This window comes from Sturnira hondurensis, unplaced genomic scaffold, assembly GCF_014824575.4.
Source record: "Sturnira hondurensis isolate 20B ecotype Veracruz unplaced genomic scaffold, ASM1482457v3 Scaffold0020374, whole genome shotgun sequence".
NCBI lineage: Eukaryota > Metazoa > Chordata > Mammalia > Chiroptera > Phyllostomidae > Sturnira > Sturnira hondurensis.
The window spans coordinates 663018-687824 of record NW_028093005.1 but is presented as its reverse complement, the minus strand read 5'-3'; the positions used below and the strand labels follow the sequence as shown (position 1 = coordinate 687824).

General features: G+C 46.4%; 1 protein-coding gene and 1 non-coding gene across 5 annotated transcripts in view; one reads left to right on the top strand and one right to left on the bottom strand.

The window, feature by feature from the left end:
* The window catches only part of ANKFY1 (ankyrin repeat and FYVE domain containing 1), an 84894-nt gene extending 60524 nt beyond the window's left edge, over positions 1 to 24370 (top strand). For all 4 annotated transcript variants that reach the window (XM_037029604.1, XM_037029605.1, XM_037029606.1 and 1 more), the window contains 17 exons: positions 739 to 807; positions 1015 to 1214; positions 4399 to 4496; positions 5411 to 5639; positions 6710 to 6808; positions 7069 to 7222; positions 8181 to 8349; positions 9296 to 9414; positions 10078 to 10234; positions 11198 to 11398; positions 13110 to 13286; positions 15106 to 15253; positions 15686 to 15776; positions 16077 to 16201; positions 17790 to 17936; positions 19448 to 19538; positions 20385 to 24370. In XM_037029604.1, the coding sequence (XP_036885499.1) occupies positions 739 to 807; positions 1015 to 1214; positions 4399 to 4496; positions 5411 to 5639; positions 6710 to 6808; positions 7069 to 7222; positions 8181 to 8349; positions 9296 to 9414; positions 10078 to 10234; positions 11198 to 11398; positions 13110 to 13286; positions 15106 to 15253; positions 15686 to 15776; positions 16077 to 16201; positions 17790 to 17936; positions 19448 to 19538; positions 20385 to 20517 (2407 nt within the window). In that variant the 3' untranslated portion in view covers positions 20518 to 24370. The remainder of the gene's footprint in view (positions 1 to 738; positions 808 to 1014; positions 1215 to 4398; positions 4497 to 5410; positions 5640 to 6709; positions 6809 to 7068; positions 7223 to 8180; positions 8350 to 9295; positions 9415 to 10077; positions 10235 to 11197; positions 11399 to 13109; positions 13287 to 15105; positions 15254 to 15685; positions 15777 to 16076; positions 16202 to 17789; positions 17937 to 19447; positions 19539 to 20384) is intronic.
* On the bottom strand, positions 304 to 439 carry LOC118975609 (small nucleolar RNA SNORA21). The gene has a single exon (XR_005064101.1). It is a non-coding gene; the product is annotated as a small nucleolar RNA SNORA21 (small nucleolar RNA).
* Positions 24371 to 24807: the final 437 nt, after the last annotated feature.

Below are 24807 nucleotides of genomic sequence, written 5' to 3'. Positions count from 1 at the left end.
TTTCCTCCTCCTGTTGATTCTTCCTGTCCCCCCGGCTGCTGTAAACTCTGGCAGTCTGCGACTCTGAGATAGCCGCCAGCCCGGGGCCCTGTGCTCTGTGTGGCAGCCTCCTTCAGGGCACGTGAGGGCTGAGTAAAACAGTGAAGGCTGGTCGATTGCCACTTTGATCAGTTCCTGCCTGTTGCCAGTCTGACTGTGTTTGAGTCGAACAGAATTATGGGAAGAAAAAATTTCTTTTAAAAATTGTGGAGGACAGGTAGGGGGAAATATGAATACCTATGATAGAAACTGCTCTTTTTTTTCCCTTGTCACACCACCGATTGAAGCGAAATAGCAGGACATGCCGCCACTTCACCCAAAAGTGGTGTTTTTACTTTGCCCTTTCGTGAGGGCTCAGTGGGTCATTAGCGAAACGCCCAACTAGTGCTTTTCAAAGGGGCAGAAACTGCTCTTTTAAAAACATCTGATTAAATACTGAACCTTACTTAGAGTATTTGTATCTCTTTCTTTTATTGATTCTTATCCTTTTGACTACCGAATAAATGGCAACATATAAGCAAACCCATTGTTTTTGATACTTGGTCATTGTTTTTAGAAAACTCTTTGCCGGGGGTAGAAAAGACACTGTTGCAGAGATGTGGAATTTCTTGTGGATGTTGATTCTGCCTAGGATTCTAGTCTCCTGCTAGGAGTAATCCGGCCCATTCTGACTGACACCCCTTCTCCTTCATCCTGCAGGACTCCCTTACACTTGTCCATCATGGCCAGGAACGAATACGTGTTCAATCAGTTGCTGCAGTGTAAACAGTACGTAGGGAGACCTGGAGAAATGAAAAAGCAGTTGTGAGGGTGGGATTGTGAGTGAAAAATAATTTTTAAATGTCTTTTAGTGTTGTACTAAAATTTATATTTTTAAAATGATCACTTAAAAAGTATAAAGAAAAAGCATGAGGATGTTGTCAGCATAGTGACTAAGAAGGTGTTTGCTATTCACATTGCTTCCTCTGATTTCAGATTAGATTTAGAACTGAAAGACCACGAGGGCAGCACAGCTCTGTGGCTCGCAGTGCAGTACATCACTGTGTCGTCCGACCAGTCTGTAAACCCCTTTGAAGACCTCCCTGTGGTAAATGGGACTTCATTTGATGAGAACAGCTTTGCAGCCAGACTCATTCAGCGTGGCAGCAACACCAATGCCCCCGATGCGGTGTCAGGTAAAGCCGGCGTCTGTGGGGGCTGGTGCTCTACCCGGGGGCTCGTGAAGTGGTGGGTCCGTGTTCTACCCAGAATTTAGAAACCGAATGACATGTTATTATGAGAAGTGTTCTATACTTAATTTTAACTGTAGTGTAAGTCCAAGTTATTTTAATCTTGTGCTTCAAAAAAAATATTTAGCCCCACTTTGTAAGTTGTCTATTAAGCTGAAACACTTCCAGTTATTTAATGTAGTGAGTTTCAGACTTTTTGGAATCAGAACTCCTTTGCCCTCTTAAAAATTATATCCCACCCTGGCTGGTGTGGCTCAGTCAGTTGGAGCGTTGTCCTGTAAATGAGAGGTTGCGGATTCAGTTCCCCATCAGGGCACATACCCAGGTTGGGGGTTCGATCCCAAGTCTGTGTGCATACAATCCCTGATTGAGGCATGTACGGGGGCAGCCAGTTGATGTTTCTCTCTCCCATCGATATTTCTCTCTCTCCCTGACTCTCTGAAAGCAGAGGAAAAATGTCCTTGGGTGAGGATTAAAAAAAATTTTTCCCAAAGAGCTTTCATTTTGGTGGACTGTATTTTTAATATTTATTGTATTAGAAACTAAAACTGAAAAACATGTTGAAGATGTATTAATAACAAGCCACCTTACTGCTGGCAGACACCGCCCAGTAAGCTTTGGTGAAGTCTCCCTCCCGCAGTTGTCGTGTCCAAGTGGGAGTCTCCCGAAGAGCCAGGACAGCGGCAGAAGTTCTGTGCCAGAGCTTTGAGCTCCGAGAGAGCAGGCAGTCTGAGGAGGCGTTTCCAACAGTGGGGAGTGGCTCTGATTGCGGGGTGCTGAGAGATCCGGACACGGGTGGACCACGTAAACTTTGAGCAGAGGGGTTCCATGTAATTCAGTACTGAGTACTAGCACTGTGTGAAGTACGGGTAGGTGCCGCAGATGAAGGGAATTGGCCCCCCAAAAGATGGGTATTGAGCAGCCCTTGCTCTAAAAGAAATTAAAATGAAGGCCACATGCAATCATCCCTCTGGGTGACAGACATGAAAGTCCAGCGCAGGGTGAAAAGCCGCAGGACAGTGCGTAGGGGAAGAGTGTTTCCGACTAAAGGCCCTCTGGAAAGGAGACTGTTACTCCGTTTCTTTTAATTTATAAATGTATGTTGGTTGTCATGAATTTACTGATTTCTGATTTAATCATATTTATAAGAGTGGCATGCGAGATTGGTTCTTGATATTCAGGATTGACTGTTCAACTTTTACTCATTTTTATAAACATTTGCCATGTACTTGAAAAATGTGCCTTCTTTCATTGTAGAGTGCAGCATTCTCTGTTTATGTCTGTTAGGTCAGGCTTCTTCACGATGCTCTTCATACCTTACTGTTAACACACTAACTTCTAGACTGCTTGATCTCTCAGTTTCTGGGAGGTAGATTAAAATTTTTCACTATGATTATAGATTTGTCCATTTTTCTTGCTAGTTCTGTTAATTTTACTTTATATACTTTTTTTAATATGAAGGGTATTTTTCAATCGATTTCAGAGCAAAAGGAAGGGAGGGGTTGGGGAGAAAGAGACAGACACGTCTGTGCGAAAGAGAAACATTGGTCACGCCCATGCGCTTCCTGACCAGAGATCAAACCACAGCCTTTTGGTGTACGGAACGACGTTGCCACTCACTGAGCCTTCCAGCCTGGGCTGTATACTTTGTTTTAATATACATTCAGGATTATTGTTTTCTTCCTTATTTCATGTTTTATTGTGTGTAATCACCTTAGACTACAGTTTTTCAGCACTGCAATGATGTTTCAGTAGTCATAGGTTGTCTTTGTTTTATAGGAAGGTACAGGTATTCCTGCTCTTCAAAAGTTCGTCTTATGTCACTTCGCTTTTATGAAGGACCACATTAGTGCCTGTTTTTGTTAACCGAAAGAAATAGAAAGAGGACTTTCACTTTTAAATAGAAAAGGGCAGAAAGCAAAAGTAGCGTTCAGCATCTGCTTTGCAGCAAGACGGCATGCACCCCAGGTAGCAAGAGTGGCATTGCTTTTACTGCATGTTAGTGCTACGTGCCATTTGATATGGTTTGGTAGGTTACCTTGGGGGTCCAGGAATGCTTAAAAATTTTCCCTTATAAATTAATGTAATTGCTTTTTCACTTTACACCATTTCATCCTGTGAAAGATTTTATAGGAAACTTCCTTTTTTGGATAGTGGGACAGACATGTAGACATGTCAGTCTGGTGTGCACCGCAGTGACTACAGAAGTGAAAATAGGAGTCTCTAAGTTAGAGCGAGTCATCCTGAGGTGGAATCACTTTCTCTGAAGGCAAGGGGGAAAGTGGTATGAAAACAAAGCAGTGCTTTGTCTCATTTCTTCACCTTGTTTTCAGGCCCAGTATTTAATTTGAATTTTCAAATAGCATAGATGTAGAGCATGAGATTTTGTGTTTATCCAAAAAGGAAATGGATTTTAATAGAAAGAGAGACACTGCTCAGGGATAAACCATTTCAAGACAAAACGAAGAAAAAAATGTTTTGTTTTATTTAGAGAAGAATGGTTGTGGTAAACAAAACATGTCTAAGCCAAGAACAAATATTTAAGACCCTAGGAGTAAAACTGAAGTATTTAAGGACATTTTCTGGTAGAACTTGAGCTCACAGTATCTTCAAATGGACGCCTAACCCAGTTTCTCAGACACGGACAACTCTTCCAGGTCCCCACCCCAGGGACATTTGGCATCACCTGTAACCGTTTCTGATTGTCACAGGAAGGATGGGGGTGCTGCTGTTACCTAGTGGGCCTACGCCAGGGACACTGCTAAATATTGTGTGGTGTATATAACAGACTCCTTACAGCAAAGAATTACATGGCCAAAAATGTCACTAGCACTGTTCTTGGGAAACCAAGTTCTAATAGCGCCTGGGTAAGGTGACATAACTTACCTCTGGCTCTGAGTGGGGGCTAGTGCAAACCCAGGGAAGAATGACTGTCTCCTGACTTCCAGACCGAGTCTTTGCTCCACCCACACTCATCCGAGCCTCTTTGACCATAGAGAGTGCCAGTGTGGCCTTCAGGTGTGGGTTTGTCGGTTGTGAAGGTGGTGGGGAAGGTCAGGGTGTGGTGCGGTGTAGAACTGGACCTCATTTTTATGCAGAGGGAAGAATGAATAGGCCCCTTTTCTCCTAGGAAATTGCCTACTGCAGCGGGCAGCTGAAGCAGGAAATGAGGCAGCAGCTCTTTTCCTGGCAACCAGCGGTGCCCACGTCAACCACAGAAACAAGTGGGTAAGTGTGACAGGGCAGCCAAGGCAGGAGAGTGGCAGTGGCAGGTGTGTAGGGGACAGTGGAATGAATTCTTTTTTCCAGTTTTCATCAAAGTAATATATATATATGATTTAAAAACCAGAGTGCAATAGGTGCTTTTATCCTCAAATACTGGTTGATTGATTAACTCAGAGACCATTTCCTAGGCATTTGTGGTATATCCTGCCCTAAACTAAACATACAAATACACACATGTGTGCATGTGTGTGTGTGTAGTTCTGTGAATATCCTGTCACTGGAGAGAAACAGGAAACTAGTGAGTTGTTTCCGTAGGGGAGGGTGATTAGGTGGTGGGGGCAGGGGGTGAGAGGAAACTTCCTTTCACTGAAGATTCTTACAGCTTTTGAATATTGAATCAAGTACCTATGACGCCAACTTAAAATGTTTTTGATTGTAAAGAGCGAGGGAGGTGGTCTTGGCCAGGTTGGTGGAGTAGGTCAGGGAAGCAGGGTGTGGGCGCGCTGGTGGGGCTGAGAGATGTAAGGCACTGCTCGTCTCTGGGGCTGTGACTGAGGCTCTTCCAGTTTCCAGTGTTTATTTTAGTGCCACTTGGAAGTCCTCTGTTGTTGTTTAATAATAGTCATGTATTGTTTTTATAATTGTAAGTAATTATAAAAACAAAATGAAGGATGGTTAAGAGGGTCATTTGAAATGTAGAAATAAGGAGCTAGGACATTTGGAGGGTGCTTGGGAAGACATGGAAGAAACAAAGGAGGAGACCAGGAGGAGTAGCACAGAAGTCATGGAGGTCAGCTGGTGACAGGACAAGCCCAGGGCTGTGTCTAGCACTTGGGGACCTGAGTTTCAGCACTTAGGCTGTGAAGGTAACTCCCAGCCTGAAAGGACTCTGATGTGGGTCATTTGTTTCTGTTCAGGGAGAGACTCCGCTGCACACAGCCTGTCGGCATGGCCTGGCCAACCTCACTGCAGAGCTCCTGCAGCAAGGCGCCAACCCCAACCTGCAGACAGAGGAAGCTCTGCCTCTGCCAAAGGAGGCTGCATCCCTGACCAGCTCAGTGGGCAGCGTCCATCTGCAGACGCCGCTGCACATGGCAATTGCCTATAATCATCCAGATGTGGTGTCTGTCATCCTGGAGCAAAAAGGTAGGTGGTTGGGGATACTGCCTGTTACTTTGACATTTAAACAGTGGTTTTGAGTAGTTAATTACAGAGATAATGTTTCTTTCATGGGTGAGTTTTTCAGGTCTAACTAGATAGGCATATACTCTGGCTCCCGACTATAGTGTACATTTTCAGGGTGGGGCCTGCCTGGTTCACCCACTGGGTTAGAACATTTGACTCTTCTCTCTCATTTGGGGGTGTTTCCCAGGCATGTCAGTGTAGGTCAGGCAAAGCTTTGCTTTGGTGCGAGTGCTGTGTTTTGAGAACTCTATGGTGGCAGGTCCTCCGTGAGCCATCAGTCCTGTCATCTGCGCCATCCTGGCAGGTGAACCATGAGACGAGAGCCAAAGAGACGGGCCAAGGGAAGCCCCTGAAGTGGGGGAGGCCCGTTTCCCTCAGAGTCAGCCTCGGGCTGTTCTCCCCTATCCTGAAATTTGTGATACTCTCACCTGCATCCTGCTCAGGCCAGCACTTTTTAGCACTGCTCTGGAAGGAAGTGGGGTTTTTAGAGTGTGCCCCTATTCTTGGTCCCCAGAGGAATCGTAACGTGGTAGGGACTGTATATTAGGAAAACATCACCAGGGTGATGTTTTGGTTTTTTCCACAATCAAGTAATTAATGTGTGTTTCCATAGTGGAGTCTGGCTTCCTTATATGAAGAGTCAGTGTTTTAAGCTTTAAAAATTTCATTTTCCCCACAAGCTTTCCTCCAAAATACTACATTTCTGGGCTTCCACTCTCCACAAGAAAATATATCAGTTTGTATTTTAGCTAGTCAGTTTGGAACTGAGCTCTAAGGAGAACTCTAAAATTTTATTTATTCATTTTAGAGAGAGAGGAAGGGAAAGAGAGTAACACTGATTTGCTGCTCCACTTACTTAACACATTTATTGATCGATTCCTATATGTGCCTGACTGGGGATCAATCCTACAACCCTGGGCGTATCGGGACGACACTCTAGCCAGCTGCTACCCAGACAGGGCTCTCTTGGATGCTTTAAACATGATCCATGAGGTGGTGAAATCAAGTTTTCTTTTCCTTAAAAAATTTAGCTAATGCTCTTCATGCCACCAACAACTTGCAAATTATTCCGGACTTCAGCCTCAAGGATTCCCGAGACCAGACTGTGCTGGGCCTGGCGTTGTGGACAGGTAAGGAGGTGCCAGAGGCTCTCGATATCTGCAGACATATGTAAGAAGGCGGTGAGGGAGGGAGATAGGGAGCGAGGGAGGTGTGGAGGGCTTGGAGCTAATCAGTTGGTGGTAAAATAACCTTCCTGTTTGGGTTAAGCCTGTAATGTCCACTGGAAAACTGCTGGGTTTAAGAAGTAGAGAGAGTGTTTGTTGTAGTAAGAGGTTGAAGAAGTGGGAAAGGCTGGGCATGCATTAATCAGGACTTGTTTATTTCCCAGGCATGCACACGATCGCAGCCCAGCTGCTGGGCTCCGGGGCGTGCATCAATGACACCATGTCGGACGGGCAGACGTTGTTGCACATGGCCATGCAGCGGCAGGACAGCAAGAGTGCACTGTTTCTCCTGGAGCACCAGGCGGATATAAACGTCAGGTAGGCTGGAACATCTGCAGCACCAGGTCACATTGATGGGAGATAGTACAGAAGCATAGCTTTGCCTGTAGAACACACTTTTGTCCTTGTTAAATAGAGGAAGGGAAACAGTGACTGGAAAGGAGAACTGCAGGGCTGTAACTGAATGTAATCGTACACTCGTGGGGTGAAGAATGAGAACTGGCCCTGGCTGGTGTAGCTCAGTGGATTGAGTGCGGGCTCTGAACCAAGGGGTTGCGGTTCAATTCCCAGTCGGGGCATATGCCTGGGTTGCCTGCCGGGTCCCCAGTGGGTGTCACGTGAGAGGCAGCCACGCATTGATGTTTCTTTCCTTCTCTTTCTCCTTCCTTTCCCCTTTCTCTAAAAATGAAAAAATAAAATATTTTAAAAAATGAGAACTGTACTTTGCTCTTGTTTGAACCTCTCAAAACCAATGCATGATACTGCACAATCTCATTAAAAAGGACAATCTAAAATCAGTTGAGTAAGAATTCCAGTTATGATGAAGAACATTCCAACAATGAGCTATGAAAAAGGCTTGAGGGGGAAAATATACAGAGTTAAACTTTTATTATTTTGTGTTTTCAAAGGGATTTCTCTTTATCCCCAAAATCAAGTGATCTTCAATGACTAAGTAGGTAAATGAAGTGTTTTTTGTCAAGTGGATAGTTGGGGTAGCATTTTATTAAGATGCTATTAAAAGTGACTATATGCCTTCAAGATTTCAACACCCTGGCAGTTACTTTTTCTGTGACATAGGATGGTATGGCTATATTTTTTAAAAGGCCTGGGACAGATGCTGTAGACAGGTTGTATTTTTCTGAAAGAATATTAATGTCAGTGAATTATGTTTAAGGTATGCAGTGGATTTAAGCCTCTGGAATGCCCAGAAGGGCACCATTTTCCAGGTGGCTTTAGTTACAAATGTTGGTTTTGGTGTGCACATACGTCCTCACAGGACCCAGGATGGGGAGACAGCCCTTCAGCTGGCCATCAGGAACCAGCTGCCGCTGGTGGTGGATGCCATATGCACCCGAGGCGCTGACATGTCCGTGCCTGATGAGAGGGGGAACCCCCCACTGTGGCTTGCGCTGGCCAATGATCTGGAGGACATCGCATCCACTCTGGTAAGAAAAGCTCAGTTTCAGCCTCTGTTTATGCGTGGGGATACTCTGTGTCAGAGGTGGATTGGTGCCTACATAGCAATCATAAAGAGCAAGAAATGGGCCAAGTAACAAACCGAGTCACAGAGGAGCAGTGGGAAGTCCTGTTAAAGGAACTTGCAGTTCAACATAGTCTTGGCCAGTCCTTTTTCAAGGCTCTTTTTATCAAGAAAACTACCAAGAAGCCCTGGCCAGGAAATTCAGTGGGTTAGAGCATCATCCCAATATGCCAAGGTTGTGGGTTCAATCCCTGGTCAGGGCATATATAAGAATCAACCAATGAATGCATAAATAAGTGGAATAACAAATCGATATTTCCCTTTCCCTCTCCCCCTTCCTCTCTCTCTAAAATCAATAAATAAAAAAGAAAAACTACCAAGAAGCAAGAGAGCCTGAGGCATTTCCTCAGGAGTCTTCTCCTGAGCTGGGTTAGTTTGGTATGGGCTACCCTGGCTGTCACCAGAGTAATAAATGCGCAAATCTCAAAAGCAGAGCTTACTTAGCTTTTGAAGGGCCTAAAATGTGACAGTAAGGCATTGTGCACCTGAAGGCTTACCCAGTTGTTACCTGGTATTACCTGTCAATTACAGGTATGTGTTACTGGGGGCTTATGAGTGTGTATGAACACACTTGTGTGTGTTTTCTGTTCCTTCTAGAACACGACTCTGAAGGACACTGATTAAACATGTCTTATATTTCCCAAATCATTTCAAGTGCTCATACACACTTGCACAAAGTTTAATGAGTGTTTGTAAAACTAATGGATGATACAGATTAGCATAATTACCAGTTAATTATTAATTGCATCTTGCCTGAAAAATGAATCTAGTGATGTGCATAGAGCTCTGAGATGGTCACAAAAATGTTCACCTTTGCTAGGCAGTGTTGTGAGTGACATGTCTCTCTGCAGGTCAGACACGGCTGTGATGCCACCAGCTGGGGTCCAGGACCTAGTGGATGTCTTCAGACGCTGCTGCACAGAGCCATTGATGAAAACAATGAGTCCATCGCCTGCTTTCTTATTCGCAGGTCTGGGAAGTCTAAGTTTCTATTCAAATCTTTTTTGTTCAGCTTATTGCAAACTGTAGCGCTAGAGTTTGTGATTGTTGACTGGAGTTTCATACTTAAGGCTCCTGGGGTCACTGTTCTGTCACGTCAAGTCAGCCGAGAGACTTGACTCACTTGTGAAGAGAGGAGCTTGTGCGCCCAGATCCGAGAATCTAAAAGCTGGGCCAGCTTCCCTCTTTGGGGGCCACATAGGCTCCCATAGTCAGATCAGACCAGTTTATACAGTGAAGCCGGGGGTGGGGGTGGGGGGGAGGAGCCCAGATGCCCTCTGCAGACCCCACCAAGATTCATGAGCCGTGACAGGCTCAGAGTCCAGGATGTGTGGAGGCAAGGTTACTCAGGAAACCTTCAGAGCAGTGGTTCTCACACTTCAAATGAATGCATGCAGATCCTCTGGGGAGAGTGCTGATGCCCAGGTTGTCCCAAGACCAGTTGTAGAAGAACCTGTGGGAGCAGGACCAGACACTAACATTTGAGGCCAAGGACCAAGGACAGCAATCCTTAATGGCAGCAACTTTTTTGTTGAATCACATAAGGCTGCTGCTGTATATTTATCTGCACACCTTTAGGCTAGGTGGACGCTTTGCCTTTGAATCCTTCCTTTTATTTCCCCCTTCTCGTCAGTGGCTGTGATGTGAATAGTCCCAGACGACCCGGTGCTAATGGAGAAGGAGAGGAAGAGGCCAGAGATGGCCAGACCCCCTTACATTTGGCAGCATCTTGGGGGCTGGAAGAGACGGTACAGTGTCTTCTGGAATTTGGTGCCAATGTAAATGCACAGGTATGGAGAGCTTCTCTTTTCCAGGGAGAGTGAGGGTAACTCTAGAATTAGAGAAAATCTCTTATGTCAAAGAGACCTTGAAGATTCTCCAGTCCTGGGCCTTTGCTTTACCGTGAATGAAGCTGAGCTTCTCTGTGTCATGCAGCCTGCTTAGTAATTTTGGTGATTTTGTGTGAAGACTTTTCTTCTTCTTGCCTCTGTCCTTCCACAGCGTGAGAAACATCTGTGGGGTTTTTATTTGTTTTCTTTTGTTTGTTTTGTGTTTTTTGGAACATTTGTTGAATCCACTTTTCTCTGCTTCCCATCCTCTAATTAGTTATAGATTTTCATTGAGAGTGTGTTCTAGTCCCAAGATAGCATACACATAGTCCCGAAAATAGGATAGTTTGACTTAATGACTTTTCAACTTCATGATGGTATGAAAGTAATATGTATAATGTAATAAATTACTTGAGATAGTGTTAGATTATTTTGACTAGTTGAAAGTTAATGTAAGTGTTCTGAGTACATTTCAGGTAAGCTAGGCTAAGCTGGAGTGTTCTGTAGGTTGGGTGTATTAAATGTATTTTCCACTTTTGATATGTTAGTTGGAATGTAGCTCCATTGTAAGTTGAGGAATATCTGTACAGTGTTTAGGAGCTCAGTTAAGCATCCTTGAGTTAGTTCCTTGATGCTTTGCAACATTGATCTTATGAAGATTTATGTACCTTGCCCTATGGCCAGATAAGGTGCAGAGTAACTCAGAGGTGAGGTTGACTGTGTTTGAGCCCCTAGGGCACTGGGGCATGGGTCATAATGGGAAGTGGCTTTTAGTCATCTCTGGCCTCTTTAAAAGCTGATTTCAAACAGAGCGTAGTAGCATTGAGTCTCAGAACCAAATTTGATTTAAAAGTTTGGCCCATTTACATTTTTCCTGTGTTTCATCTTTCATTGGATAGTGAAATCTGTGCCTTGTCCCCATAGGATGCAGAAGGAAGGACGCCTGTCCACGTGGCCATCAGCAACCAACACAGCGTCATCATTCAGTTGTTGATTTCTCACCCTGACATCCACTTGAATGTACGAGACAGACAAGGCCTGACCCCCTTTGCCTGTGCCATGACCTACAAGAACAACAAGGCTGCAGAGGCCATCCTCAAACGGGAGTCTGGGGCTGCAGAGCAGGTGAGTGACCAATACCCAGCCTTCTCCGTGGTATCCCGAGCATGGCAGAGAACCTGTTACATGGAGACCAAACATGCGTCTCCCATTACATAGATCTCTCTTATGTCAAGACATTTATTTGGAGATTATACACCCCTTTCTTAAAATTTGGCCATTAAGATGTCCTATCAGTGCTGGGTGAGATTGGACTGTGTGCCTTCAATGTCAGCCACTTAATGGTGCCACGAATAGAAGACGCTGCAGGTGGCTGGATCCGGTACTAGGAATTCTGTCACATGTACAACTCAGGGCGTTCTTTGTGTTCTGCTTGGTTGTTCAATTGACCCAGTAAGTCTTTGAAACACTGAAATTGAACTTGAGCTTTTGGTGTGATATTGAGGCAACTTTCTGAGTGTTTTAAAGGAGTTAAGTTGCTATCATTCATCCTAGCAGACCTGAAACAACAGAGTGGATGGGAAATGACCACAGCAGCTGACCTGAGGTGGGAACTGGGATGGGTTTATGAAGTCAGCTTTACAGACTGTTGAGTCTTCATTTAGCCCTTGCATAGCCATTTATGAAGGTAGATGGGAACGTGGGACCTGAACAAAATGAAGTCTAACGTCGTGGAAGACTGTGCCTTGATATTTCAGACTTATGTACATCACATTTCTTCAGCATTTGCTGTGACTGAATTGTGTAGGTGTTAGCCTACATGTGTAAAGTGTTTGTGAATGGACAGCTGTCTCACATTACCTCTCAGTCTAGTACAAAACTGGTACTGGTGGTCAGAGTCCTTTGCACATGCATTGCTCTGGCACCAGCACGTGCTGGAGAGATGTGTGCGTTAGCGAAGGTGGTATGTCTGCCGTGCGTTGGGTCTCCCTCCCTTCTCACTGAGCCCTCATTCGGATATGACTGCTCTTACAACTACAGCGTTCTCTGTAGTTCGATTTGAGTGAGCTTTTTTGTCTGCTTTGTATCAGTGAAGCGAAGTCTGAGATAAACTGTTGGCTGCCTCCCCCAATGTGCACTGTTATCCTGTAGCTCTGTAAAAGAGGAAACTTTCTGAAGATTTGTCTGACTACTCAGGGTCAGGCTGACATTGTAGCTCTGGTGTTAGGATGCTGGGTGCTTTTTTATTTTTGTAAGATTGTATTTACTTGTTTTTAGAGAGGGGCAGGAAAGGAGAGAAGAAGAGAAACATTGATGTGAGAGACAAACATTGATTGGCTGTGTGTCACAACACAGGCATGTGCCCTTGTCTGGGAATGGTACCCGCAACTTTTTGGTTTGTGGGACAATGCCCAACCCACTGAGCCACACCAGTCAGGGTGCTGGGTGCCTGTTTTAGCCAAAGCAAGAGACTCCAAGGCTAGTCTCCACCTTTGCCTTTCCCAAGTATCCCAATATTTTCTTGCCTTCCTTTCTCTGTACTTCAGGTTGTCTCTTTCTTTGCTTTCTGAGTCTAGCTCCCACTGCAGGAGGCCGCCAGCACAGTGTGGATCAGAGAAGGGGCTCCCTTTCCCTGACCACGAGGATGTGACCTGACCACATGGTCATGTGCACAAATCTGTAGAATGGGTCTGTCTGGGGGCTGGCTGGCTTCCTGCAACTGAGGGAGGTTTTATACCGTGACCTCTCCGGTAATCAGTGCAGCTTGCAGGTGTTCAAGGAGGCACTCTTGCACAGGGGAAGCCACTGACATTTTGGTTCCTGCTTCCTGCCTCAGGTGGATAACAAGGGCCGGAATTTTCTTCACGTGGCAGTTCAGAACTCTGATATTGAAAGTGTCCTGTTCCTGATCAGTGTCCAGGCTAATGTGAATTCCAGAGTCCAGGATGCTTCCAAGTTGACCCCTTTGCATCTTGCTGTCCAAGCAGGCTCAGAGATTATCGTCCGCAATTTGGTAAGTGTCGCTGAAACATTACTGCATGTAACACGACAAAGCCATGTGGTAGATTGTGTGCAGACTCTCTCATCATAGGTGTTTTTCTAGTTAGTGTGAAAGGCCAGTGTGAATTCGGGGAGTAAGCCACTACCCTCAGGAAAGCAGGTGTTCGTAGTGGGCAGACAGTGTATCCTAATTGCACAGTGGGCTGCTTGAGCAGACAAATGCTGGAATGAGGCCTTAAGGGAAAGCAGGATTTGGGAGGTGGCACAGGGTGGGAGTGTATAGGGACAGGAGAGCCACTCGCGTTGTTTGCCTGCCCCATCAGGAGCTCAGCGGTGCTTTTGGGTGCTTGCTTGCTCTCTCACTCTCTCTCATGAGCACATGACTACGCAGTCTCTATGGTCTTTTTTTTTCATGGAGGTATAATAAACATATAACATTAATTTTAGGTGTATAAAACATTGATTCAAGATTTGTGTATATTGCAAAATGACCACCACAATAAGTCTAATTAACATCTGTCACCATACATAGTTACAAAAAAATTTTTGCTTGTGATGAGGTATTTTAAGATTTACTCTCTTAGCAACTTTCAAATATATAATAATGTTATTAACTGTAATCACTGTGTTACACATTATATCCTCATGGTTTTTTATTTTATAATTGGAAGTTTGTACCTTTTGAGCCCCTTCACCCATTTTGCCTACCCTGGCCTTTGCCTCTGGCCACTACCAATCTGTTCTCTGTATCTATGACCTTGGGGCTTTTTTGTTTGTTTTCTAAATTCCACGTGTAAGTGAGATCATAATGGTATTTGTCTTTCTCTGACTGACTTCACATAGCATATTGCCCTCAGTGTTCATTCATGTCGCAAGTGGCAAGTGGCAAGATTTCATTCTGATTTAGTGGCTGAATAGAATTCCATTGTGCATCTGCACACACAGTGTGTAGATATACACACTGCACACTCCTACTATATACATGCATACCGTGTACACATGCACACCATGTCTGCTTGAATTCATCCATTAATGGGTGCTTAGTGTGTTTCCATATCTTGGCTATTGTAAATAATGATGCCGTGAACATAGGGGTGCATTTAGTTTTCTGAATTAGTGTTTTTGTTTTCTTTAGATAAATATGCAGAAGTAGAATTGCTGGATCATATGGTAGTTTTCTTTTTTAATTTTTTTAAAATGTATTTATCTTTAGAGGGGAAGGGAAAGAGAGAGGGAGAGAAACATCAATGCATGGTTGCCTCTCATGCGTCTCCCGCCCTGGGACCTGGCCTGCAACCCAGGCATGTGCCCTGACTGGGAATCAAACCACAATCCTCTGGTTTGCAGGCCCGCGCTCAATCCTTGAGCTACGCCAGCCAGGGCCTAATTTGCCTTTTTTAACGTACTATATCATAGTTACCTTTCCATGTTAAACCATAAATTTTTATCATCTTAATAGCTACTGTGCTTTTGTTTGTACATATTACAATTTTTGTAACTAAAGTTGCTTTGCAATCCAGTTTTACTTTTACAAGCAGTGGACATCATTAACAGTGCAGTGCACATCACTGCAGTCTCGTGTAAGTCTATGTGCTGAAGTCTTAGAAGTAGAGTTTCTGCGTTCTATGGCTTTTTATGTGTTTTGCTAATTGTCAGTCTGCCCTTGGGACCAATTTTGCTGGCTTTTTCCAGGAGTGCATGTGAGGCCCTCATAATCCCAGCTTTGCTAGCAGGCAGACTCTGTAGATGTCAGAAGACAGGCAGGCTTGGCCCCCTTAAGTAGGACCTTGATTGGTTGTGGTAGAGACTGCTCATGTAATCAACTTCAACAGCTTCTTGCAGGAGCCAGAGTGAATGAGCTAACCAAGCACCGCCAGACCGCACTGCATCTCGCTGCCCAGCAGGACCTACCCACCATCTGCTCGGTCCTCTTGGAGAATGGAGTAGACTTTGCTGCTGTGGATGAGAATGGAAATAATGGTAATTCCCAGTCCTTCCTCCTTGTCCAGTGCTGAGTGCCTGAAGCAATCCCTCCATGCTAAAGGGGCAGGCGCACTGCACCCTTGGGTGTGCTCCCCCTCTAAGGTTGGCTTTCACAGGAGCAGAGCAGTAGTAGGGAAGGCTCTGAGCCAGGCATCCCACATGCCACTGACCAGGCCCTGGGCAGCCTCCCAGTCTGCATGGTAATCCTAGAGGCCAAAAGTGGCTTCTTGTAAAACCATTAAACTCACCTTTGGATAACTGGATGCAGAGAGCAGTCTTACAAGGTTGCATTTATGACTCAGTCTTGGGGGGTGGGCAGTGGCTGCTCGGGCTGAGTCCCTTTTAGAGCAAGGTTGGTGAGGGTGAGGAGCAGGCAGGGTTTTCTGCGTGTGCTCCTGGGCTTGCACAGTAAGAGGATTTATCTCCTAGCTCTTCATCTCGCTGTCATGCACGGTCGGCTCAACAACATCCGGGTCCTCCTGACAGAGTGTACTGTGGACGCCGAAGCCTTTAATCTAAGGTGGGTGTGTGTGGTCCAGAGGCCAGTGCTCCACATCACCCGGTGTGCCCCTCAGAGCTGGCAGTCACTGGAGCCTCACAGTAACCCCGGGTGCCCACTGTAGAACTGGCCACTAGGGCACTTGACTAGGTTTTGGTAGCCTGGAAGTGTTCTTTTAAAAAAATTTTTCTTAGGAAAGCTTTTATGACCTATTATGTATCTTTTGATTTATCCATCATCACAGAGTTCAGAATATTCCATTTCTTTTGTGGATGATGGCTGTGGCAGATACATATCTAACTTTTCAACTTGTTTTATCAGAGGCCAGTCGCCACTGCACATTTTGGGACAGTATGGCAAAGAGAATGCAGCCGCCATCTTTGATCTCTTCTTAGAGTGCATGCCTGAGTACCCTCTAGATAAACCAGATGCAGAAGGAAACACGGGTATGTAATGAGCTGTCGTATGTCCTGTCTCAGTCGTATTCCCTGCTTCCTGGAAAAGCAAGTCCAGGTGCACGTGTCGTTTATCGAAGTGCATCTGGCCCAGTATATTTCAGCTGGGCTCTGTGAGCGTCTGTCACAGATCCCTGCCATGGAATTTGGCGTGTCTGATCTCGGGCACAAGCACATAGGATGTGTATCCAGTGCTCCAAAGGCCTGCACACCTGTTTTGGTCACCGTCATCTGCCTCCTAGTCAGGCAGGCAATGAGGGCCCTACCCACGCTCCCAAATCCCAGGGGAGATAAAATGTAACCACAGATGCTTCAGAAGGAGGAAGTGGACGGCAGTGTGTGTTGATAGGCTGTGAAAAAATGGCAGTTATGTGCAGATAAGGCCTGATGTCTTGCTGAGGAGGTTAAAAAGAGGCCTCTCTCCTTGTGTTGGCTCCAGCTACCAACAATCATGATGTTCATTTGTGTAGCTTTTATAGTTTTTAAAATATACTTTTACGTTCATTTTCTTGTTGAATACTCACTGTGACCTTGTTTTTCAAGTAGGAAAACCAAAATGAAACCCAGATCTCTTTCTTCCCGGTCCTGGGCTCTCTGAGCACTTCACTGCACGGCATTCCCATTCATTTGCCGTCTTGTGGCCATTTGCAGAGATGCAGTCACCAAGGGATGTCCTGAACCTTAGCGCGGGACTGAATATTTTGTCATCAGTTCTTGGCCTTGGGAAGAGTTCTTGGTCTTGAGACACAAGCGTGTTTTTTAAGCCAGTCACTCTGAGCCTGAGCTTCAGAGGAGTCAGTCCTGGGAGGGAGCTGCTGGACCCAGCATAGAACTCCAGTGAGCACCCCTTTCCAGGGGCGGGCGGGCAGGTGCTGGGTGACGTGAGGCCTGGTTACAAACACCTGGCTCCATCATGTTCTAGCGGGTGGTTCTGGATCAGTTTTTTAGCAACTTTATGCCCATTTCTTCCTTTGAAATAAACCTTACCTTACTGGATTATTCAGGGAATTAAATGAAAGAATTGAAATAAAGTGTCTGGTAAAGGTAAGCAGAGGGGACCCGCTATTTGCTGTAATTGTTAGTAAAAAGGGCCAGCAGGATGGCCTGGCCAGAGCCTGGGCTCCCAGTGGGCCTGTAGCTGCTGAGAAGAAAGGCTCCATGGATCAGAAGAATTTTCTGGAGCTTGTTACCCCACAGACCTTTTTCTTCCTGTGTACACACCCCACAGGTCTTCAGATTTAGTTACACCGTGTAAGAAGAGCTTTGTCCCCTTGGTGGTTCCTGAGGCGGTGGGGCGGGGGTGGGGGGGGCGGGCAGCTGAGACAGTGGTGTTTGTCCTTCCAGAGCTGGAGCTGCTCTGGAGTCCCCTGGCTCATGTTGGGTCCTTGACTAGAAGGTGCTGCCGATCTCCTGTGGGGGCCTCACTGGAGCAACAGGGCTCCTGAGTGTCAACGGGGACTGTCCTAACAGATGTCCTCTCGGGGGGTTGTCCTGTTCTCACCCATCCTCTGCCAGCCCTTCGGCAGTGCCAGGCCTGGCACGAGTGGGAAATAGCCCTGCCTGTGGTTCTGTTTTCCAGCGCTGCTCCTAGCGTACATGAAGGGGAATGCCAACCTGTGCCGTGCCATCGTCCGATCCGGGGCTCGCCTCGGGGTGAACAATAACCAGGGGGTCAACATTTTCAACTACCAGGTTGCCACCAAGCAGCTTCTGTTCAGACTATTAGGTGAGTGGCCTACCTTCTGCTCTTTCACCGAAAGCCCAGTTCCTTGTTGATTGTCTGGATGGGTTGATGATCTTTAAGTCTCATAATGACTTCCTCCAAGGTCTGAACCAATAGTCTTCCAGGCACCACACAACACTCTTTCTGTGAATGCCATGAAGGGTCTTTGAACAGTGGTGAGAGGGTCACTGTCAGCAGTCTCTTCTCAGAGTGCCCACTTTGGGGTCCCCGTTGGTTTCCCGCTTCCCCTGATGCTCCCACAGATCCATAAGGCAGGTCCCAGAAAACCACCAGGCAGGTCACCCTTCCCTCGAGTCGTGGCTGGTTATCTGCACACCCTTCTTCCTTCAGCTGATTCAGACTCTCCGCCTCCTTCAGAGTAGCCTGTGTCTAGCCCCTACTGATTTTTGTTTTCTCTGCTTCCTTTGTGAAGAGGAGTGCTTCACTCTTGATAATTTCATATTTGCAAGTCTTTCAAATATGAAAGACTGGTCTCATCCCTTTGAGGCGGCAGAAAGACTCAGAATGCCTCACATGCCTATGTGTCACTGTGCCGTCATCTCCCACAGTGGACACAGAACAGGGGTTATTAGCCCCACAGTGTGGGCGTACAGTGTGGGCAGGAGAAAAGAGCTCAGAAATACCTTCTAACTCTGTGATTTTGATGTAGGTGACTTGCCCAAAGTCACAAAGCTGATTGGTGGCAGAGCCAGCACTGAATCCCAGTGGGTCCGTGATATCTGGTCTGTTTGCATGCACTTGGTCAGACTTCTGAGTGCTCAGTACAGTGCTGGTGTGTAGCAGGTGCTCGGGGATGAGTGGTTCACTGCTGCCTCCTCCGTGTGAGTGCAGTCTGTGCAGAGAGCTCTCAGAACAGCTCCTGGCTTTGAGTTAGCGTCCAGTGAACAAATACTGGTGGTGGTTGCTGTTATCTACACCAACAAAGACCGGCCCAATGCTCCACAGCTTCCGCAGACTCAGAAGTGAACTCCTTATCTGCTCTGGTTCTTTCTTTTATGTCTCTTCTCTGCTGGTCTCCCCTCAGGCTCAGCCGCTCCATCTACACCTAGGAATCACCTGTCTCCTGCCTGCTCCCTGCCTCCCTCTCACATCCTCCCACTCACTCACCAGATGTTACAGGTCGTCTCGGTCCCCTCCTGCTCGTTCTTACCTTTGGGTACCTGCCAGTCTTTCTAGCTTTTGGTCTCTGCTTTCTCCTCAGTGTGCCTCACACTCCAGCCTTGTGTTTCGCGCCATGCCCCCCCCGCCCCCCGCCCCGCAGACTTGGCTGCCGTTTCCTTCTCCCCTGGTCTGTCTAGCAAATGTTGGTCCCACATATTCTCTCTGTGACGCTTTCCCTGACACAAAGAGAGTGTATTGCTCCCTCATCCCTCCTGTGACTCTGCAGTGTGTCGCGTTGTTTACTGGTCTGTTTCCCTGCTTTGTCTTAAACTCCGAGTCTAGCCTGGCACGGTCACTGTCTGACAGGAACTAATCTTCTCCTGCTGTTACAGATATGCTGTCCAAGGAGCCCCCGTGGTGTGACGGCTCCAACTGCTACGAGTGCACTGCCAAGTTCGGAGTCACGATTCGCAAGCATCACTGGTAAGAACCCCTATCGTCACTTGCCAGAAGGGTGAGGGGACTTCTGCTGATGCCACTGCTTCTGAATTTTTCCATGATAAGCCATGAACTTGCCAGGCCCCTGCACTCTCCTGGGAAAAACTTGGCCAAGTAGAGTGATGAAATGACAGGACTGGGCACACCTGTAGTGATATAAGGAGGGCAGGGGACACTCAGACTGATGGCTTTCCTGCTGAATGCTGGGTTTGATGGGTCCCAGGTAGCCTGTCAGGCCTGTGTCACCTTCCCAGGCTTTCTGCCTGCTGCGGAGCTGAGCTGAGTTGCTGCGGCCCCGGAAGTCGTGCTTCCCAGCTGGAGCACAGGCTGCTCCCCAAGGACCGAGGAGCTACCCTGTCCCATGCGGCTCGGTGGGTTGGGCATCCTCCCATAAACTGAAAGGTTCTGGGTTCGATCCCTGGTCAGGACACATGCCTAGGTTGCAGGTTCAGTTCCCAGTCAGGTTTGGTCCCAGTCAGAGCACGTGGGAGGCAACTATTTGATGTTTCTCACATCACTGTTTCTCTCTCTGTCTCTGAAATCAATGGGCATTTCCTTGGGTGAAGATGGGGGTGGGGGGAAGACTAAGCAGCTGTTCCCATGAGCATAAGACAGTTCTTTGGCTGTTGCTAAGTTGTCTTGATCTTTGAAGAAAGCTGAAGAAAGCCTTCTCCAGAGTCACTTTAACTTAATTATGGCTGGAGCTTTGCGTTCATGGATGAAAAGTTACACATGCACTGGTGTCATTTGCAGGCATTGTGGCTGTCCCTGTTCTGGGGAGCTGGCTGCTCTTTAGCTCCCCTCTCATGGTTCCTTTCTTTGCTTCCACAGCCGTCATTGCGGACGTCTTCTTTGCCATAAATGTTCGCCCAAGGAGATTCCCATTATAAAGTTTGATCTGAACAAGCCTGTGCGAGTCTGCAACATTTGCTTTGACGTACTAACTTTGGGTGGCGTCTCATAGCCCCTAGGAGGGTCCAGGCCACCTCCCAGTCACCTCCCCAGCAGCTGCTCTGCTCACCAGCCTGACCCCACCCAGAGCAGGAGCTGGCAGGCGTCTTCCTTCGGCAGTGGAGTGGAACAGACAATTGAGGACCATGGTGTGAGAGACCCCATTTCAGATGACTGTATGACTTTGTTAGACTGTGATTGAGTTCAGTAGATGTGTCACTAATTGGACCAGGCCATTTGCCTAGGTGGTAAACATGGTAGAAATTAGACCCCATTCTGCTAGCAACATACATGAACACTTTGAAAATCACTTTCCCTCCCAGTAGCCTAGTGTCCATCTCAGAGCATTTGTGTTCTTCCTGCCTGAGCGGACTTCCTAGGCAGAGCCTAGCAGTAGGAAGCTGGTGTCTGGATGCTCCGTGAGAGCTGGCTTTACTCTAGGGTAAGTGGCTTTGGACTTGTCTGCACAGTTTTTTCATAAAGATTATAGGATCACCCTGAAATCTTCATCATCATTTTTTTTTAAGCTAAGCTGTATTTATAGTGAGCTACCCCTTTAAAAAAAGGTGAAATCTTTCTAAACAGGGTTCAAAGATGAGAGCTGAAACATTGTGGCCTTAACAACTGAAAGCTTTACTAGTGTTCATGCTACTCAGGTGTCGTTAGTGCGGTTGGGCAGCTTGACACCTCCTAGCAGTTGTCCCTGCCTCTCATCTTGCCATGTCCTGTGTGTGGACCTCCGTTGCTCTGCCACTGGGGAGTGGTGGGGGAAATGCACTTTTATTGTGCTGCACTTTTTATATAGCTTCATTACTGGTGATTCCGATGTAAAAACCCATATTCAAAAAGTACATCCATGCATCAGTGATTCTGCTGATCAGTTTTGCCTGGAACTCAGCTCATACTGAGTCTTAAAGGAGAAGCTCCTGCAGAGTGTCACTTGGAGCAAGAGAGTCACACAGGCCATGGGATGAGAAGGGGGGTCTCCAGCCTCAGGCTGGAAGGTCCTGTCTCCTTGACATGAATGCTGCTTGCTGAAACCTTCCCTAGTTAAGCTGTGAGTGCTGTCGGTTCCAGGTCCCAGTTCTGTGGAGCTTGTCCTGCCCTGTAAGAGCCAGCAGCTGAAGCCCTGGCCAGATGTGTGTGACCTGGTTCGGGAAGGCTCTGGTGCGGGTGCTGAAGGAGGCCCCAGAGCTTACTGGGCCTTAGTCGTTGCTAGTACATGCATTACCCCTGAGGTTAAACTGCACATTTAAAAAGAAACTTTTACCACTGCTTTAAAAACAAACAAATCCTGAGATGAACAATATGTGTTGTAGTTATACTCAGATATCTATTAACAGTCTCAGTCGTACATACTGATTTTCCAGACATTTAATAACCACTACATTCTGCATTAATGAAGTATGGATATGTGTAAAAGGGACTAAATATTTTTTGCAACAGCCTGCTTTTTTGTTTGTTTGTTTTTGGAAAGTAGTATGTCCTCCATGTCGCTGTACATTTATACATTCTGTTGCCTAAATGTGTGTGTAAAATGAGCTGAGTGCTACTTTTTTTAAATATTCTTGTGATTTATAAGATATATATGCTTTGTATGTTAATACGAGCTTGTGCACAATGTTTAAAAGAAAAATTAGAAGAGTTGGGGAACTAAAAGTCTGTGACATTTCTTACAGAATTTTTATAGAAAAACTAGTCTAGGCAAACTTGACCATGTGAGGCATGTGGTCAGTTTCCATTTCCTCTTGTTGCCTGAAGAGGGCCACAAGGAAGGCAGGCTCAGCTGGCTTGGTTCTTTAATTGTGTGAAGCAAGATGTTATGCTTCAGATACGAAATGAGGTGGCCGGTACTTTTACGCTTGTTCTTTTAATGTTCACGGTGGACGGAGGATGGGCATGCAGTCAGGGATGAGGACGAGGCTGACTGTCCTGCCCCTGCCTTCCCATACCAGTAACAGTCTTGCCTCTGCACTTACAATCATGTTTCAACTACGTGGAGTCATGCCTCTGTTTCTTCATAGTCTAGGATAGCTAGGGTACCGAGCAGCCACAGAGTAGGGGCACATTGTGTGCCCTCTGCACTGGTGTGTTTGTAGACCCAGAAAAGCACCTTTCCACGGCCTTAGAAAATGTCCCTGACTCTGGTGATGCTCCCTGGGCCCCACTCCCCAGTTTCCCCGAGCGGGGCTGCCCCGTGGCCCTCCCATGCACTGCCCCAGCTGGGACTTCTCATGCTCTCAGTCCCGTTGTGCTCTCCAAGATGATAAGACTCGACTACAGAACTCTAGCTTGTTCTTGTTAAGTTTTAATTCATAGCTTAAATACTAGTAGCAAAAACTTAAATTTTATTCATTCAGAAAATTGCCAATTGTGAATAAGTAGAACCGGAAGAATAAACTTTCTTGAAACATAATTTCCTGCATCAATCAACGCCATTACACTGAATTTTTTTTAAATGTCTCTTGGGTTAATTTTTTTAAAGACAAAGGAATAAACCATGTGGTATATATACATTTAATGGCTAAATCGCTATGATCCTCTAACACAAAAATTTCCCACTAACTCAAGTGCCTCCACGTAGGACTTTCTAAATTGTCGGTTATCTTTGTAGTGGTGTCTCACTGGTGGATGTGCTAGAACACGTGTTCCATTGGGAGTGTGTTGCCTGTGCACTGTCAACTCCAATTACCAACTTAGTGGAAGCTGGATCAGATTGCTCAGCTCACCTGGCATATTCTCTCCAAGAGCGGGGTCCCTGTGACTGTTAGTCCTCTACCTCAGAGCCCTGAGTCACTTCTGGCTGCTCTGTTCAGCTTCCTCACTCTTCTCCCTGAATGGGGTCCCTGCACGGAGCTCAGCATGCTTGTGGGGCCACCACTGCTCCCAATTTGTGCCCCCTACCTGCTGTGTTGAATGGTACTGTGCTGGTCTTGTCTGTACGCATGGAATGGAGGGGAAGTCTTGAGAGGGGGAGTCTTGATCTCCATCCCGGTTTCTCTGATCTGGAGAAAAAGAATAACTGTCGAACTATGTAATGCTTATATGTGAAGGCAGAGTAACTCCCCAGGTGACAGCCTGAGCAAGTAGATACACTCTTCCACGGACAGATCCACTTGGAGTCACAGATGGAGACTGAGAAGGAGCTCCTCAACAAGCTTCCTTCTGGGACCTGGGATTGCTTCCCTCAGGACAGGCCCAGCCCTCGTGAATGGAAGGACCAACGCTCTCCACTCCCTGCTGGGCAGAGGGGAACCAACTTTCTAAAGAGGTTTGGAAGCCACATTCTCATTTTGTGGAAGTAATTCAGTGAAGAGCTGATAGTCTGACAAGATAGTAATGAAACATTATTAAGTTCCCAGATGTTATCATAAATGCCTTAAAGACTTTGTTAGATCACTGCCTGTACGGTTCCTTTCTGTGTGGAGCAGATAATGTACTAACCTGTTACCTCGGACAACACAGGTCCTCTGTAGTGAGGAAGTCTCAAGTGGGCAGGCTGCTTGACTTAACGCCTTGTTCTTTGGCAGATGTGGAGAGGTGGTGGATAACCAAGGCAAAGGGCAGGAACTGGGCGGAAAGTGCAGGAGCACATGTGGGTTGATCACCTTGGCTTTTAAGCCATTCAGGGCGGTGCTCAGTGTGGGGCGACAGCATCATACAGGACCATGGCACTTATCAGCATTGTTTCTTTGGAGTCCATGTAATGGAATGTATTTTTCAAACACTGATATTTGCATTTTCTGTAACAATTCCTTATAATAAAATGAGGCACAATTGTGCATTCAAAGTGGAAACTTTAATAAGACATTTGTAGTTAACTTTTCATGCAGAAGTACCAATAAGCATTAAACACAAACAAATTTTAAAACTCCTGACGTGATTAATTTCTTTTCCAGCTACTCTTCAGGAAAGCTTGAATTTCTAGCACTTTTCAGAAACACATTGTTGACAGCCATCAAAAAGTAGCTATTTTAGGACTAATAACCAGTTACCTGGATGTGCTATGCTCTCGGCCCAGGCTTCAGCACGGCAGCCGTGTGATCACGGCTGCATGATCGCCCTCAGTGGCCCCCACTGACACTCGCCAAAGGAGCCTGCAAATTCCCTCTCCAACTCCATTACTGAGGAGCAACCCGAGAGGACCCAGGCACGGCGAGTCTTCTGCTGGTCTTCATCTGAAGGGAGGGCTGGCACTGTGGGTTTCATAGAATGCTAAGGAAGGTGTAGGGGCCTGCAGATTAAAACCTAGTGACCCACAAAGCCCCTGCACAATTGTACAGATCTACTAGTTCATCTGGCC